General features: G+C 52.4%; 1 protein-coding gene across 1 annotated transcript in view; it reads right to left on the bottom strand.

Annotated features, from left to right (window-relative positions):
* IGFBP2 (insulin like growth factor binding protein 2) overlaps window positions 1-14934 on the bottom strand; it is an 18426-nt gene extending 3492 nt beyond the window's left edge. The window contains 3 exon segments of the mRNA XM_023763303.1: window positions 9848-9884; window positions 14301-14720; window positions 14722-14934. Coding sequence (XP_023619071.1) covers window positions 9848-9884; window positions 14301-14720; window positions 14722-14829 — 565 coding nt within the window. The 5' untranslated portion in view covers window positions 14830-14934.
* Between the last annotated feature and the right edge of the window lie 784 nt (window positions 14935-15718).

The following is a 15718-nucleotide window of genomic DNA, read 5'->3' as shown; positions in this document are numbered from 1 at the left end:
GACTTCATGGATGATCATTTCGCTTCACAGCAACTCTTAGGTGGGCCCTATGAGCACCTCCCTTAAACGCTGCTCTGTCTGCCTCATCCTGGGAGGTGGAGCACAGAAGGATGACTGTGTCTTCAAGGCCCTCACCGTGGAGGGGTTTGAGTCCCTCCTGGGGTCCATCATTCTCCGGTAGAAAGACCTCCCAGAGTCACCTGTCACTAACCCATAAGGGAATTCATCATTTGTGGTCTGAAAGGGCACGGATTGGGTGAAATTTTAAAACATGGAGTTGGAATCATCACTACCAGAACTTACAGTTTCCAACACCCCCTGCTGTGACTCTTTCTTTGCCTGTTTGCCCCTCCTGTTGGTCCCCTGAGGCTGCTACAGTCATACCTCAGTACCCTGATTTGTTCCCCATTACACCAGGAGCCCCAAGAACAGGAACAACGACCTGCTCAACTTTGACGTTTCACCTTATCACATCCTGACATTTGTCCAAGGAACATCCATTAAGTCTCTTTCGACTTTCTTAAACTGCCCATCAGTCAACAACAGAGAAAAGCTCCTATTGTGTGCCCAGCTCCGGTGCTCGAACCACTGACGGGGCCGAAGATGCATCCCTCAGACGACAAGTCCTAGGGGTCAGCGCTCAGGACAAGGCCAGGCCCTCCGTGAGCCTGGAAACAAGTTTGATGAAGAGAGGCACCCGGATGAGTGTGTGTGCTGCAGTCTCTAGGCAGGGCTGGCTCATTCATTAGGCACAGCAGGCACAGTGCCCAGAGGTCTAGCGAGTGTTTCGGTATCTTTTAAAATCAGAAGGAAAAATAAGCTTTTAGTTCCAAGAAAATGTCTTCATATACAACACTGACACGTTTGTAGCCATAAGACACAGTTATAAAATATGATTTTAGAGTATTTCTTGGAGGAAGGGGCCCCCAAAGGCAAAAATGTCTCAGGCCCACAAAAGTCAGTAAGGAAGCTCGGATCCAGGTATAGAAGACGGGGTCTCTCGGACAGGCTTCTCCCCGGAGGAGCTGTCCCGAGATGCCCCCACCTCTCTGAGGTGAAGATCAGCTTGTCCACCCGCACAGAGGCCACCTGGATTCAAGGGCATGTTTCCTCCCATTCCTGTATTGATCTCACCCCTGCCAACGAACATGCCAATCAGATGAGGGCATGCACGGGCCTGGTTTGCTGCCGCACATGCTGACACTCCACATTTGAAATAAAGCCCTGGGAAGGGGAATAAACTAACTGACTGGGTGGAGACCAGAAAGCACTGTGGGCTGGGAAAGCCTCATTCCTTGACTGTTGCTATCCCCAGCCAAAGAGGTTCAAGAATTCAGACTTCCAACTCTAATCGCCTGAGTCCCTGTTTCACCACTCAGCTGTGCAGCCCCAGGTAAGTTGCTTAAGCTCTCTGTGCCTCTGTCGCTCATCAGTAAAATGCAGACAAACAGCAGCCATCTCTAGTGGGTGGCCAGGAGGCTTCCGAGATGCTGCGTGCATTTACAGTGCACTGAGGCTAGCTCTGAGCTGCTTCCACGCCCCCCTCCCTGCCACCCTGAGGGAGGGAGTGCCCACACCGCCTCCCACACTCGGTCAGACAAGGCCGTTACCGCACATCACCAAGTTCTTCCCATGCACTCGCACCGGTGACAGAAGCCGTCCTCAGGAAAACATTCCAGATACAGAACTCCAGCTAGAGATGGAATTTGCTCTCAACACAAAAACATCAAGTTGCATTTTTTCTGCCTAAGAGAATTAGGGTCAGAATAATATTTATTAAGTAACCACTTATGTATGCAGCTCCGTGGGCTACAGTGCAAAGGTTACTCCAAAAAAAAGTTCTTAGTGAGCCAAGTCACATAGCTGGAAAAGGCTTCGGGCTTGGAGATGGCGGAGAGGGACCCCCCCCAAGGCCCGTGCAGAGGTTGTCCCCTGGGGATTAGTAAGCATTGGCTGTTCTCTACACAGATTCCCAGGAAATAGGTTGACACCGATTATATACGGAAGGTCAAGCTTTTCCAGAGAGAAGTGGGGGAGACACAGAGGCAGAGCAGAGAGTCCCAGTCTCGTTTGGGGAGGGCTGTCAGAGCCTGGAGAAGTCCCATCCTGCTTCAGGTGTGTGGCCACACCTTCCCACCTTAGGCGCCTAGAGGACAGCTGGAGATGAGAAAGGCTGGTGAAATAGGAAGAGATGGACAAGTTGTCCCATTTCACAGATAGCACACCCAGGACTACCATCTGGGTCTATAGGAGCATGCTCAACCTCTCTGCCATCATCAGAGGGGCTTCGCTATGGGCAGGGGTCCATACACTACCCCTGCCCCAGCCTCCCTAAGCCAGCCAAGGAGGGAGAGCTGGGAGCTAACGCTCCAGGAGAAAGAGCTTTGAAGACTTCATACCCTGGTTTTATAGTGCTGACGGTCTTATTCAATGAATGAGAACCTATGTCCAGCAGATCCTTGCACTCAGGAAACATCATTTTCTCCTAGTGTGACGTTCTGACCTCAGCGCTCCATTGGACAGTGGGCAACTCCAGATCTATGGGAGACCTTAGGATCTACAAGCAACCCCTACTCCCTCCTGCTTCAAGTGTGAGGTGTGGTGAGAAAAGGAGACCTTTTTCCAGAACCATCACACATCTTCACAACAGGTGTCTCCTTTCTTGTCTTTCTTCTGAAAAAACCTAGTCATCTTCCAACTTTCTCCTTAGACTGTCTCATGGTTATGTGAACATCTGAGAGCAGGTGATACCATAGAGATGATCTAATGCAGCCATGAATCTGCTGTTCCCTCCAATGGGTTTACCTCCTTCAACAGGTCATAGCCCTTCACCAGTGGATTCCGGCTAACAGGCCAAGAGGATGCTGGCTGCCTTCCCGGTTCCATCCTTCTTTGATGATTTCTCCCCAAAAGCACTTAATCTTAACATATGTTGGGCAAATGAATAAATACTGTAATCTCCCTCCCTCCTGGAAAACTTCTCTATTAACATCATGGCAGTGGATAATTCATTAACAAGCCCAACTGGACAAAGAACTCTGGGAGTCAAGAGCCCTGAATTCCATCCAGTCCTGGCTTTGCCACTTAGGACCCAACCATCATTTTGGCCAGGCTCTGTAACTTTCCTGAGCTCTAACTTCCCACGTCTGAAAAATGGTTCCCAACTCAAAGCCTTGGCCAATGGGTCTAGTATGGTAGGAAGAACGGTGCTGGCTCTGTTTGTGATGTTACCTAGCCTGGACTCTGAGTGATGCCAGCAAGGAATTTAAGATGTGTGGGCTTCAGTGTGCTCATCTACAAATTCAGGGAGCTCGACGAGCTGACTGGTTCCCAAACATAGCTGTTCATCAGAAATCCACTGAAGAGCCATCTAAAAATGGCGTCCTAGACTCCAGCCTCAGAATTTCAGACAGCAGCCTAGACCAAGATCAAACTCTGGCTTTGCAGGGCCCCATTCCTCTGTGATTCTCTCTCCTGCCTCCATTTCCTGAAGAACTGCTTGGTGATGGGAGAAAGATGCCTCTTCTTTTCCAGAGACATGGCTTCACATACACATTTTGCAAAGACACAGTCAAGTAAGCTCGTTCCTCTCACCCGCAGGTTCATAAACATGCACACGTGTGTGCTTGGATGCACGCAGAGGAGCCCTTCTTGGCCAGGCATCGTGGGGATTCCTGGAGCATGCCCTCACAGCGCCGTCTCCTGAGTGAGCAGAAATAGCGCAGCCTCTGCAGAGCCTCCCTGCCTATGCACTCCCCCAGGGCTGCTTTATAAACACCAGGGTCATTCCTGGAATCACAAAGACCTGGGGAGGGTCAGGGCAAAGGCAGACAGTTTGAGAAAACAAAAACAAGCTCAAATTCAGCCAAGGTCCTCCAGGACTCTGCGAGCCAGGCTGTCCTTGAAGAGCCAGAGAAATTGATATCAAGATGGCAAACAGCACTATCAGCTTACTCCTTCCCATGGTTCCCAAACACTGCTCCTCTGGTTCAAATAAAGCCATCCAAGAACCTGGCAAGGTGACCTACCTGCTGAAGGCCCAAGTGAGTATAGAGTGTGCTTTGGTGCAAACCTGGATCGGAGGCTATGGGAGCAGGGAGCATGTGCCTGACCCAGCAATTCTGCTCCTCTAAGACATGTGTGCAAGGGCACATGCACAACAATGTTCATTAGAGCAATAGTTGTAAAACTACTAGCAACTGGACCCAAAAGTCTTTCAATAGGTGGATGCCGAAGGGCCAGCCATGCCCAGTGGAAGGGAGACACCTGTTCTGGTTCCTTGAGGACAAGAGAGGAAACAGCCTCTAACTGAAACAGGAGAGATCCAGGTTAGAAGCCACCCAAGAGTTTCATGGGAAAGAATTAAAACAAGTGACAATTTGCACATTCTTCCTCCGGTACAGTTTAGGAAGAACCTTTGGAGGAAGAAGGAAGATGGACAATAGGAACTCCAAGTGTCTGAAGGCCCTTGACTGAGTTGAGGAGGGGCCTCCCTGGGCCAGGCACTCTTGTATTTGGACTCAACTCCCTTCCCAGCTCCCTAGCCTGAGTGCACTGGCAAAAAGCCATGGGTCCATGCTTTTCCTTCCTCCTCCAAAGGATGGAAACTTCTTGAAGACACAAACTTGGACTTAACTTCCAGAGAGAGAGAGAGAGAGAGAGAGAAGAGTACAGGAAGGGAGCCGTTCTGTGTGCTCAATTTCCTTTTTTGGAAGGAGGAGGATGTGCTTTCCTCTTCCCAGACTGAAGAAGCAGATGCCCATTAGATGTGCTTCTCTTACTTCTGTGACTTTATTCTCCAAAAAGGACTCTCATTTTTTTCACATCAGGCTCTTCCCAAGAGCCTGGGTCAAAAGGCAAAAAGAACTTGCATTTACTTGCATTAGCTTTGTGTACATCTCCACTGACTTGGTTTCTTCTTAGATAGTATTCAACTTTTTCAAATGCTTTTCTTACTGCCCTCCAGGATCAGAAGGCGTGTGCAAGGACAGCTGCATTTTTGCGCAGTTAGTCTCAGAATTTGCACATAGTATGTGTTCAATCAATGTTTCAACATCAGGAAAGCTGACTATCCAGAGAGCATCTTAGCTAGAGTACCACTCTCCCACCTAGAGTACCACCATGGCTCACTTTCCTGGCCCCTCCTTGACCATCTAGGGCCCAGAGCAGCAGGAGTGGTTAGGAGTACAGAAAGCCAAAGAGCAAACAGAAGCATGAGATGGGGGAGGAAAGAGACTTCCCTCTCCCAGGACCCAGTCAAACAATCGTCCCTATGCTCAGTTCCAATGGTGTGACCTGGCAGACCAGCTCTCATAGAGGAATAAAAACTGGCTCCTACTCACCTCTCTGCTACCACCCTCCCCCTTCCGACTGCCTCTTCTCCATCCCAATAAGGCTGCTGTCAGATACTCCAGGCCTGACAAATTGAACCCGGAGGATGCAAAAAGGAACTAAAAACCTGCAGCAGAGATGTCCAGGATGTCCGGCCACACTCTTAAGCCAGCACAAGAAGCGTCTTGAATATAAATAAGTACCTTTAAATAGGTCACCATGCTTTCCTTTCTCTTCACAAGTTCATGGATTTTGTCTGATAAAAGACTGCATCACATCAGCTGTCTCCCTGGGTTGTGCTCAGCTGGTCTTGAGGCAGCAAACGGAACCAGAGGCAACCAGCAGAGCCAAGTGAGACTCCTCTCCTCTGGGGCATACATGGGCCATGGCCAGCCGTCAGCCACTGGTAGAACCGTAACGAGTGACAGTGGCATTGAAGGCCATGACTGCCCACTGGAAAACCCTCCACCACTGACTCCATTCTGGATTTTCCAGGCAAAAGGCAGCGCCCAGGTAAGCCACATCTGTGGGAGAAGCCACACTGCGGACCAGGATTCTTAAGTATCTCTTCTTTATAAACTTGGCCAGTCAGAAAACATCCAAAACCAGGCATGTGGATTCCCCTTCTGCTCTGTGTGTGGAGTCCAGAGGGGGAAGGAAGGAGGGATCAGAACCTGCATGACCACATCTGAGCCTCTATCAGCGAGTTTGTGTTAAGTGGTTTGTGGACATAACTTGGTGTTATCAATTGCATGAGGCCGATAACTTCTATCCCCTCTCACATTTGACAAAAGAAAAAAAAGTCATATGGTTTGAGGCCAACTGTACAAAGTCACGTAGGCAATGGCAGAGCCAAAAACCAAACCCAGGCTGTTTAGCGTCAGGGCTCTTAACCAACCAGAATGGCATCGGGTCACTTGGCATCACCTAAAGGCAGACTTTCAACCAGACCTTTTAACCAGCACTTCATTTCCTCTGTTCCCCATCACCTCACCCGCTCCCCATCTCCACAGGACCTCTCTTCCCAGTGAAGGAACCCATCCTCAAAAGCCTCCAGTAAACCAATTCCATCCCCTTCCAGCTTTATCCTGCCTGACACACCCCCTTCCACTGCTGCACTGTTGCTATAGAAACTACCCAGCCTTATCAGGCAGTGGCTGGGGCAGGGCACCAGGGAATTGTCATTTGCATTTTATCTTGGCCTCGGGCACTCAGAAAGCAAGGTCACCAACCAGAGGCAACTTGGCACCTCCACCCAGAAGTCAAGACAATAGACCTAAAAGCAATATCCTGGGGAGCTGCAGAGAGGGACATTTTTGAGAAGTTATGCCTTAATTACTACCTCCCAGGGAAAGGGAGCTTTTCCAGGCAGCAGTATATAATCCACTGCTTCTTTGCCTGTGTGCCTCTGATGGAACAGAGCCCTGGAATGAGAAGCTGGAGACCTGGACTCCATTCTGCTCCATACGTGATGGTCTGTGCTTGCCTTGGCTTTGAACCTGAATGCAGCCATACATAATTTCTTTATCTGTCAAGTGGGGAGATTCCTGAGGCTAAAACAGAAATGAAAAAGAAAAGAAAAAAAAAAAACCTACAGACACTTTGGTAGAAATGGACTTGTCTAAGAAAAAAAAAAATTATCATTGCTTTGCCGTTTACCCTTTGAGGTTGCCCCTGTGCTCACTGCACCCTCACAATCCAACTCAGATTCCTCCAGCTGGAAGGTCCCCCTCTCCTCACTCCTATCAAAATGGACATGCTGAGCAAACTCCTCTTGCCTCATCTCCACCCCCACCTCCCCAAATTACTAAGACCTTCCTGGGCTCAGCGCCCTCCCCTCCCCAGCCTCCTGGCTCCATGAGCTCAGTTCCTTGAATGAACACAGGCTGACACACCTACACCCGTCCACTAATTAGAAACCTCCCCAGGCTCTTCTCCGGCCAACTTAACCAGGGCCTGTGGGCCAGCTCTCCTGGCCCCAGCTGGAGGCCTGCCAGCCCCCCCTCCCCAATCTCTCTCCTGCTCCCTCCCAACAGCCAGGAAGAGATGTGGGGCTGGCGGCCAGAGGGGCCTGAAAGACGCCAAAAGTCCCCCTCCCCCTACAAAAAAAAGCAAAGAGAAACCATTCCGGACTACAGTCCACTCTGTACTTCTTTCCGGGGGAGCAGCTTTCTAAGCAAGGTTTCCCTGCGTCCTGACTGGCACCAGGAGCCCAGCCAGGCTTTGTTCAGGAACAGGCCTGGGCTGATGGTTAGGAGCCAAGTGGGGGAGAGGCCTAGGGGGAAGTCCGTGGAAAAACGTGTCCTATAGTCCGTACACTCTGCTCATTGGGGAGGGGAGTGGGGGGAGGGCAGTTACTCTGGAACCTGAAAGCAAAGACATTTCTCTGGATGGACTACCCACCTGTAAAGTGGACCCAGAGTCTAAGGGGACCGGCCACCCCCGATTCCCAGCCGCAATGCTGTGCTTTGTCCCCGCTGTGCTGGGCCTCCCCACGAGCACACGCTGGCCCATGAAGGCTCAGCATCCATCTCCTCTGCTTCCTGAGGCCTCACCTCCATCAATGCCTGAGAACAAACAGTCATCACTGTTCCCAGACAGGCTACCCCTCCCAGGGCTCCCCGGGACCACAGATGCAGCAAACATTAGGACAAACTCCAGCATCCCAAAAGCACTCCTGCTCTCGACAGCCCCGCTGAGACCATTTACCACCCCCAACAACCCCCCTTAACCCCCCCTCCCCCAAAAGTGAGGTAAACTCTGGAGGCTCCTAGTAAGAAAACGTCACTTTTTTGGAGGGAACATCCAGTTTCTTTGCCAGGATCACGTTCAACTTTCCGGCACCCTTGGCTCAGTCAGGATGGACCAGAAAGCCCCTTTTCCTGAAGCAGGAAACGGGTGCCATGGGGTCTTCGCTGGTTCTGACACCTCAATAAAATGTCCCCTTCACACAGGCCCTACATCCTAAGTGTGCTAGGGCCGGCTGAGCATGACCCCATTGTTCCGAAGCCTGAGTCCTCGCAGGTTTCCGGTGGAAAAGGCAGCTTCCCACCCCAGATGTGGCCTCCAGTCCCCAGATCACAGCAGCCGGGGGCCTGATCCTATAGGTTGGCCGGCAGGGAAGGCAAGGCCCAGCCCTGTGTTACCTGTTTCTGAGCAGCAAGGCCAGCACAAGTACCCAGGATCCCAACTCTGGGGCCACCTCTGTCCCCCCACCGTCCCTCCACCCCATCTAGGCACTACTGAGCGAAGCTCCCATACCAAAAGTGGTCAGTCCTAGACATTAGCGGATGGGCCCCAAAGAGCATTGCCTAACTGGTCCATAAAGAGTGCAAGGCTGCTGACTTCAAACCATTGTTTATGGTCGCCTGGGTTTATCCTCATTTACAGTATCATTTCCTTACCCTCTCCGCAAAGGGCTTCACTACCGCCTGTGAAAGTAGGTCAGAGGTATGGATGTTTCCATTTTCTAGGTGAAGGAGTAGAAATCAGGTGACTCATTACAAAAGAAAATAAAAAAACCCAAGTGCTTAAGCTTTTTATGTATGATCTCTCTTTACACACACACACACAAGCACACTCATGTGCAGGCATGACCCAATGGAGCTGGTTCTATCAATTCCTGATTTGCAGATAAGGAAACTGAAGCTCAGAGAAAATATATCTCTGACTGGGCCCCTACATGTCACGGTAAAACCTTAGTGATGGCCTGCCTGACACAGCCGGTTGGCCTTCATGTTCAAGGCCCACTAGCTGAGCATTAGAAAGGAGACATCACTTGCCAAGACCAAGGCAGCAACGTGTGTGAGAAGCTATGCGCCAGATACTGTCCACTAGCACAGTTGCCCTCACATGCATTCCATGCAAGAGACACAATATAGTCAATAATATTGTAAAAACTATGCACGGGGCCAGCTGGGTCCTAGAAATATTGGGGGGGGACACTTTGTAAAGTATATGATTGTCTAACCACTATACACCTGAAACCAACACAAAATAATATTGAATATAAACAGTAATTGAAAAAAAAAAAGATGGGGTAAGCAAGTACTACAAATATACCTCAGTGTAAATGTTTCAAATAGATTTTAAAATGGAAAGAAAAGACATGCAATCATGCCTATTTCACCAACGGGGAAGGCCCTCGCCCATCCCCACTCGGGTTCTCAGGGCCAGGCCTGCACAGGCTAGGATGCTCCCACCCTCATCTCTCTCGGTCCCTCCTGCCTTCCAGTTCTTCACTCCAGGAGCCCACCTTGGACCCTTTTTTCTCTCCTGACAGCTGCACACTGGCCACTTCCATTTCTGAAGTCCCCAAGCTCCAGGACTCGGGCCTGTTGAAGGAGGCAAGGGCATGCAAATAACTGAACCTGAACCTGGCCGTGATGAAGCGAGGCTCGTACATCACCTGCACATGCAGGTGTCCAGGAACAAACCTTTTAGCTGACAGGGTCAAAGGCTTATTTTTTTTTTGTGCCAACAGTTCCCCTTAGAGGAAAGGTGTCCTATTACTTACCTGCTAAGGTGCTCTTGACGAAGCTCAAGTCCCACACCTACGAAGTGGAGGCAAAAAGCCTCCCTCAAAAGGATGCCAGAGACAGAAGTTGGCAAAGCAGACAAAGAAGCCAGTTTATAACAAGATAAGAACAGATGGAAGGATAACCCATCTCCTGGCGGCTGCCTGCCACCTCAGCAAAATGCTGGCCAGAGATAGCAAGAAGCAGAGGGGCCCGGGGCATCTGCCAACAGATCGCCAGCTCCCCTTGTGGATTGAAAGGATAACTAACCTCACTCCTCTGTGCTTGGCTTCAGCAGAAGCAGCCCTAGAACTAACCCTCTTGGGGGGAAATGGTCACTCCCCGCACCCACAAAGCCTGGCCCTGCACTGCCAGCCAACCACCCACCTCATGTAAGGATTCAATTTGTTTCAAACATCCCAGTCCCCAATCACCTACATGGTCTCCCTCTAATTGGATCCCAAGAAAGGCTGGGCCAATATATTTTCCATGCCATTTTCTCAAGTTCAGGCAGGTGGCTTAGACCAGGTCCCAGTTGGGAGAGGCACTGAGAAGGGTCTAGAGCAGCGGTTCTCAACCTGTGGGTCGCCAACCTGGGGGTCGCGACCCCTTTGGGGGTCGAATGACCCTTTCACAGGGGTCACCGAAGACCATCGGAAAACACATATATAATTACATATTGTTTTTGTGATTAATCACTATGCTTTAATTATGTTCAATTTGTAACAATGAAGATACAGCCTTCATATCAGATATTTACGATTCATAACAGTAGCAAAATTACAGTGATGAAGTAGCAACGAAAATAATTTTATGGTTGGGGGTCACCACAACATGAGGAACTGTATTAAAGGGTCGCGGCATTAGGAAGGTTGAGAACCACTGCCTAGCACAATTGGCAGACCAAGACTAGCAGGTTCAGGACCTATCAAACCAAGGCCTCCAGGCCAGCCCCACCTCCAAGGCCAGAGAGCACAGAGCAACCCCTGCTTGATCCCCATAACCAAGAAAAGGGATCCAGGAATAGCCCCCTCAACTCCTCCATCTCCCCTCAATGGGGCAGTGCCTCAGGGGGAGCAGCTTAGCAGAGCTAGTTCTGCGTGCCCTGTCCAGAAGGGGGGTGTGGGGGGGGTGGCGGGAGGGGGAGATAGTGGTGTTAGCAATCAGTGACAGTGGGTCTCACTCCTTCCCTAAGTCTATTTTATTTTACCACGTTGAACTCAGTATGCAAATTTATGCAAGATAAGATGCAAAGCAGTGCTTTGAACCAGAAGTCCCGTTGCTTTTGTCCCTTTTTTTGAAACTGCACTGAACCACTCACTGTAAATCTGTATTTGCCTCTGCCCCCTTTCTCCTCCCCCAGCAACTGCAGAAGCAGAGTCTGTGTGGTACCCCGACCCCCCCCCAGGCCTGCCTGCTCGCCTAGACCAGGACTGTGAATGGCTGCTCAGTTCTATAGCACCTTTATATGTAGCCACTTGGGCGGCTCTGCCCCTGGGCATAATCCCCAGCATTGTACAGAGTCGGGAAGGAGGCAGGGAGCTGCTGAGGGAGGCCTTGAATTCTGAAAGGACCTGGCCTGGCCCAAACCCTCTTCTCCAACGTTTCCAGGCACTTCTGCCCAGTCCACCACCAACCACCCCCCCACACCTTTAAGGTGCAGACTTCACACAGACCTCAGGGTCCCCCTCTCTCATCTTTCTTCCAGACCACCCACTCCAATACCCCAATCTGACTTCTGGTTTCTTTGAATCAACAAGTCCCACCTGACCGGTTTGGCTCAGTAGATAGAGCGTTGGCCTGCAGACTGAAGGGTCCTAGGTTCGATTCCAGTCAAGGGCATGTACCTTGGTTGCGGGCACATCCCCGGTGGGGAGTGTGCAGGAGGCAGCTGATCGATGTTTCTCTCTCCTCGATGTTTCTAACTCTCTATCCCTCTCCCTTCCTCTCTAAAAAATCGATATATTTTTAAAAAAAACAAGTCCCAGCCCATTACTCCCAGGGGATGCAGGCTCAGCACCCGCTGAAGTGCCTCTCCCCTCCCCCACCCCTTGCATCCCTCCCACTCCCAGGAAGCCAGCGACACAGCCCCTGAGCCCTGGGAACAAAGACAAAAGAGCTAAGAGTGAAGCCGGAACTGCTGGGGTTTGCTGCCTCAAACCGAGAGGGTATGTTTAAAATTCTCAAAAGCAACCTGCTCAAAGAGGAATGCAGGCTGGGGTGGGGGGAGGGGGAGGCTCACTCTTCAGATGGGGGAGGAGAAAGGATGGGGAGAGTAGGAGGCAGCAGCCTTCAATGTTCAGGTCTCTTCTGGGCCAAGCTCAGTCACCGGCCCCACCCAAGTCAGACCCCAGCGCTCTCTATGCAGTGCCCACTCCCTGCCCCAGCCCAAGACCCTCTTGAGCACAGAAGCCTCAAAACGTGCCCCTCTCTCCTCCTGACACCCTGCAGGCCCAGGCTTCTCCCCGCAGTGCCCTCATCACCCCCAGCCCTACTCAGGCCTCAGGCACCCTGCTCTTGTCACTTCTTCCCAATGTGCCCACTAGGCTTCTACCCCCACGTTGGCGTCTGTCCCCTCTTACCAGTCGGTAGCACATGCTGAGGAGGCAGCTGGGGCTAGTTGGGGGAAAGGAGTACCACATCCAGGACGAAAATCCAGAGGGGCATTCTTCCCATGAACTCACTCACCCCATTGTCCCCGGGCTCCTCCGACAACTCCCCCCTCCAGCTCCAGGCTCCAGGGAGGCCGGACAGGATAGTCTCTGCATCTGTTCCCTTCTGAAGACCCTAACCTGCTGCTGGAGGGTGTGGAGCAGGAGAGCTGGCTTTCAGGCTGAGAGTAAGAGGTATGAAGCGAAAGAAAAATAGTAAAACGCTTAGGAAGGACATGTGCCACGCACTTTATTAAAAACAGTCAAAATCCAAAAGATTCTATAAGCTTGAAGGCCTTTTGCAAAGCTGACCCTGCTGAGAAAGATGTTCAGTTTGTCCGAGTCAGGTCAGAAACCGCAGTCTCTCCCCATGGACCCCGAGGTGCGAGGGGGTGATGGGGGAGAAACGCAGGACTGAGGGATGGGCGCCCACAGTGAGAGGGGCTTCTCCAAGTCTCTTTCCTTTTAGTATTACTTTCTAAGAGAAGCAGGATGGAAGGGCTCACTCTGAGGCAGGCTGGGAGGGAAGTGAGCCAGAGGCAGAAGAAAGGGACCGAGGTGTTTCCCTTGGAGTCTGCGCGGAGGAAGCCCGCACTTGCTCTGCACTCAAGGTCAAAAAGCGCCAGAGAAATAGGAAAAGATTTCAACTCTGACCCCTAAGTCCATTCTCAAGGAGAACAGAGGGAAACAATAGTAGGCTAGAGGGGCAGTGGGGGGGGGGGGGGGAGAGGGGGTGTGTGAGTCTGGGTGGGGGGTGAGGAGCAGTTGTACAATGACCAGAAACTGAGAAGCAAGAATGTTTTCACTTTTTCTTTTTTTTTTCTTTTTTCAAGTTTCAGAAACTTGGTCAGACTCCCTTGCTTTTTAAACAACAGGCAGCGGACACACTTTACCACTGTCTCCAAGAGGAAAGAAAATAATTACAGCTTCCTCCAGACCACTGTGGCAGGAGGCTTTTGTAATGTTAAAAACATACAAAAAACAAATGAGGTCCTTATAGTTTGGTTGTGTCCCTCAAAAACATTTTGGGGGGATGAGGGCCCCTTACAAAGAATCTCAGGGTTCCCATTCTATCGGATAGGAAGTTTTGTCAAATTAGAATGAGGGGCGGTGGGGAGGGGGGGATGGATACACGTCCCTCTGGTTAGAGTAGCTGTGCCCACCGCTCAGGCACGCGCCTCCAGCTTCCAAGTAGGGTCCCAGGTGCTACACCCGGCAGCAGGGCTGCCCGGCCAGGACTGCACCTGGCGACCCGGCTTCAGTTACAGTGACTCAACTGCTGAGGTCTCTTCCTCGCCCCCCAGATGCCTGCCCCTCTTGTATTTTTCCATCCAACATCGCAGTAATAAGAGCCTTTTCGTTGTTTATGTGAGAAAACAGACGCATCCGGGGTTTTTTTACCTCTAAGAAACCCACTTTGCCAAGTACCAACAAGTCCTTTCTTCCCACCTCACACTTCCAGTAGCAGGAGTCCCTGCACGCGCACTGCCTTCTCCTTGCACCCCTCTTTCGCGGGAGGTCCCCTCTTTCACGTGAGGTCCCCTCTGTCACGGGCACCCGCCACCTCCACCCCCCAGCAGCGCCTTCCACCGGGACCCTTCCAAAACCCTCAGGCCCTACTCCTACGGATCTGACCAACCCCCTCCATCCCAGTAACCCCCGCCCCCCAAACAGAAGTCAGGGTACTTTCCACCCGGGGAAACCATTATAACAGGGGTGCCTTTCCTCCCCACAGATAACTAGCCAGGCTCCTCCCTGCGCTCCAACTCCAGTCCCCTCGCAGGCTTGACTTTCAGGTCCCCCTCCCAACAGTTCCCGAAGCTGGCCAGGGACCCCGCTCTACCTCCGCTAACATGGTCTCTGAGGTCCTTCCCTGCAGAGCAGCCACCAGCCCGGCCCCACGCTGCCCTCCTGGCTTCTCCCACCTAGTGCTCCTCCCCGCGTTACCTGCACCCTGCTCGGGGCCGTCGGAGTCGCGGCCCTTCTCGCAAGTGCCGGCGCCCCGGACCAGCGCCTGCAGGGGCAGCTCGGAGCCGGGGTGGGGATAGCAGCGCAGCCCCTGGGCGCAGCGCGGGGTGTAGACGCCGCATGTCTCGCCTTCCAGACGGGCGCACACGGAGCAGCAGCCGCAGCCCGGCTCGCGGACCAGCTCGGTGCAGGTACGCCCGGTCCCGGCCGACGGGGTCCTGCAGGCGGCCAGGCGCTCGGGCGAGCAGGGCGAGGCAGCGGAACAGCACCTCGGCGTGCGCGCCGGCGCCCAGCAGCAGCAGCAGCAGCGGCGGCAGGAGCAGGAGCAGCGGCAGCGCGGGGCCACCCAGTTTCGGCAGCATGTTGGCCACGGGGAGCGCGACGGGGCGAGAGGGCGGGCAGGTGGCGGGGCGTGAGCACAGGAACCGACTCTTGGGCTTCTGTCCGGGCGCTCAGCCGCGTCCTAAAGGGGCCCTGCTTCTCCCCGCCCCCTGCTTTCTCCCCTCCCCTTCTGGAGACCACCCCCTTTTCCCCGACGCTCCCGCGCGCGGGCCCATCCCCACTTCGTCCAGCTCTGTAGGTCGGCTCTGTCCCACCACATCCTTCCACCCTGGGCTCCGACTCCCGCAGAGTAAGAATCCCTTGGGGGCTTCAGTAGGATTGGCGCGGAAATGAAGAGTGGGCGCTTTTGTCTCCTTTTCGGTTCAGTTCGCGAGTTAATTTGCACGCTTCCCGTGTGGCCGGCACTGGGCTGCTGGGGAAATGCAAAGGACAAAAGGCATGGTCTTGACCTTCAAATAGATTTCACTCCCTCTATCCTGGGTTTTCACTGACCCGCTGATGTGTGCTTGGGACAGTGATTTTGGTGTTGAGTCGGGAGGAGGTTCGCATCCTCTAGATCAGCTTAGCCCCTAACAGTCCCCCTTAGTGACCATGGCAGTTCCCCAACCCTGTGAGCACCTAGTAAGATGTAAGTTCTGGACACAGAAACCTGCTCCCTTCCCCGCTGCCCACTCTGCACTCCCCTGGGGGGAAAAAAAAAGTGATCCCTTAGTCACCTGGGCCCCTACCCACAGATCTGGAGGCATTTGCTGAAGGAGAGATCCCAGAATGCCCTGCTTCATGGGTGTTGGGGAGGGTGTGAGAGAACACCCTGGAGTACGGTCATCTATAGCTCCCTCCAATAATGCAGATGGACGGAGCAGGGTGACCTCCCTTCAGTGTTCTGTTTGATTTACTGAGTCATCCGTC

Source organism: Myotis lucifugus, unplaced genomic scaffold (genome assembly GCF_000147115.1).
Source record: "Myotis lucifugus unplaced genomic scaffold, Myoluc2.0 scaffold_3, whole genome shotgun sequence".
NCBI classification, from domain to species: domain Eukaryota; kingdom Metazoa; phylum Chordata; class Mammalia; order Chiroptera; family Vespertilionidae; genus Myotis; species Myotis lucifugus.
The sequence above is the reverse complement of the archived record's forward strand: the minus strand, read 5'-3'. Positions and strand labels throughout refer to the sequence as shown.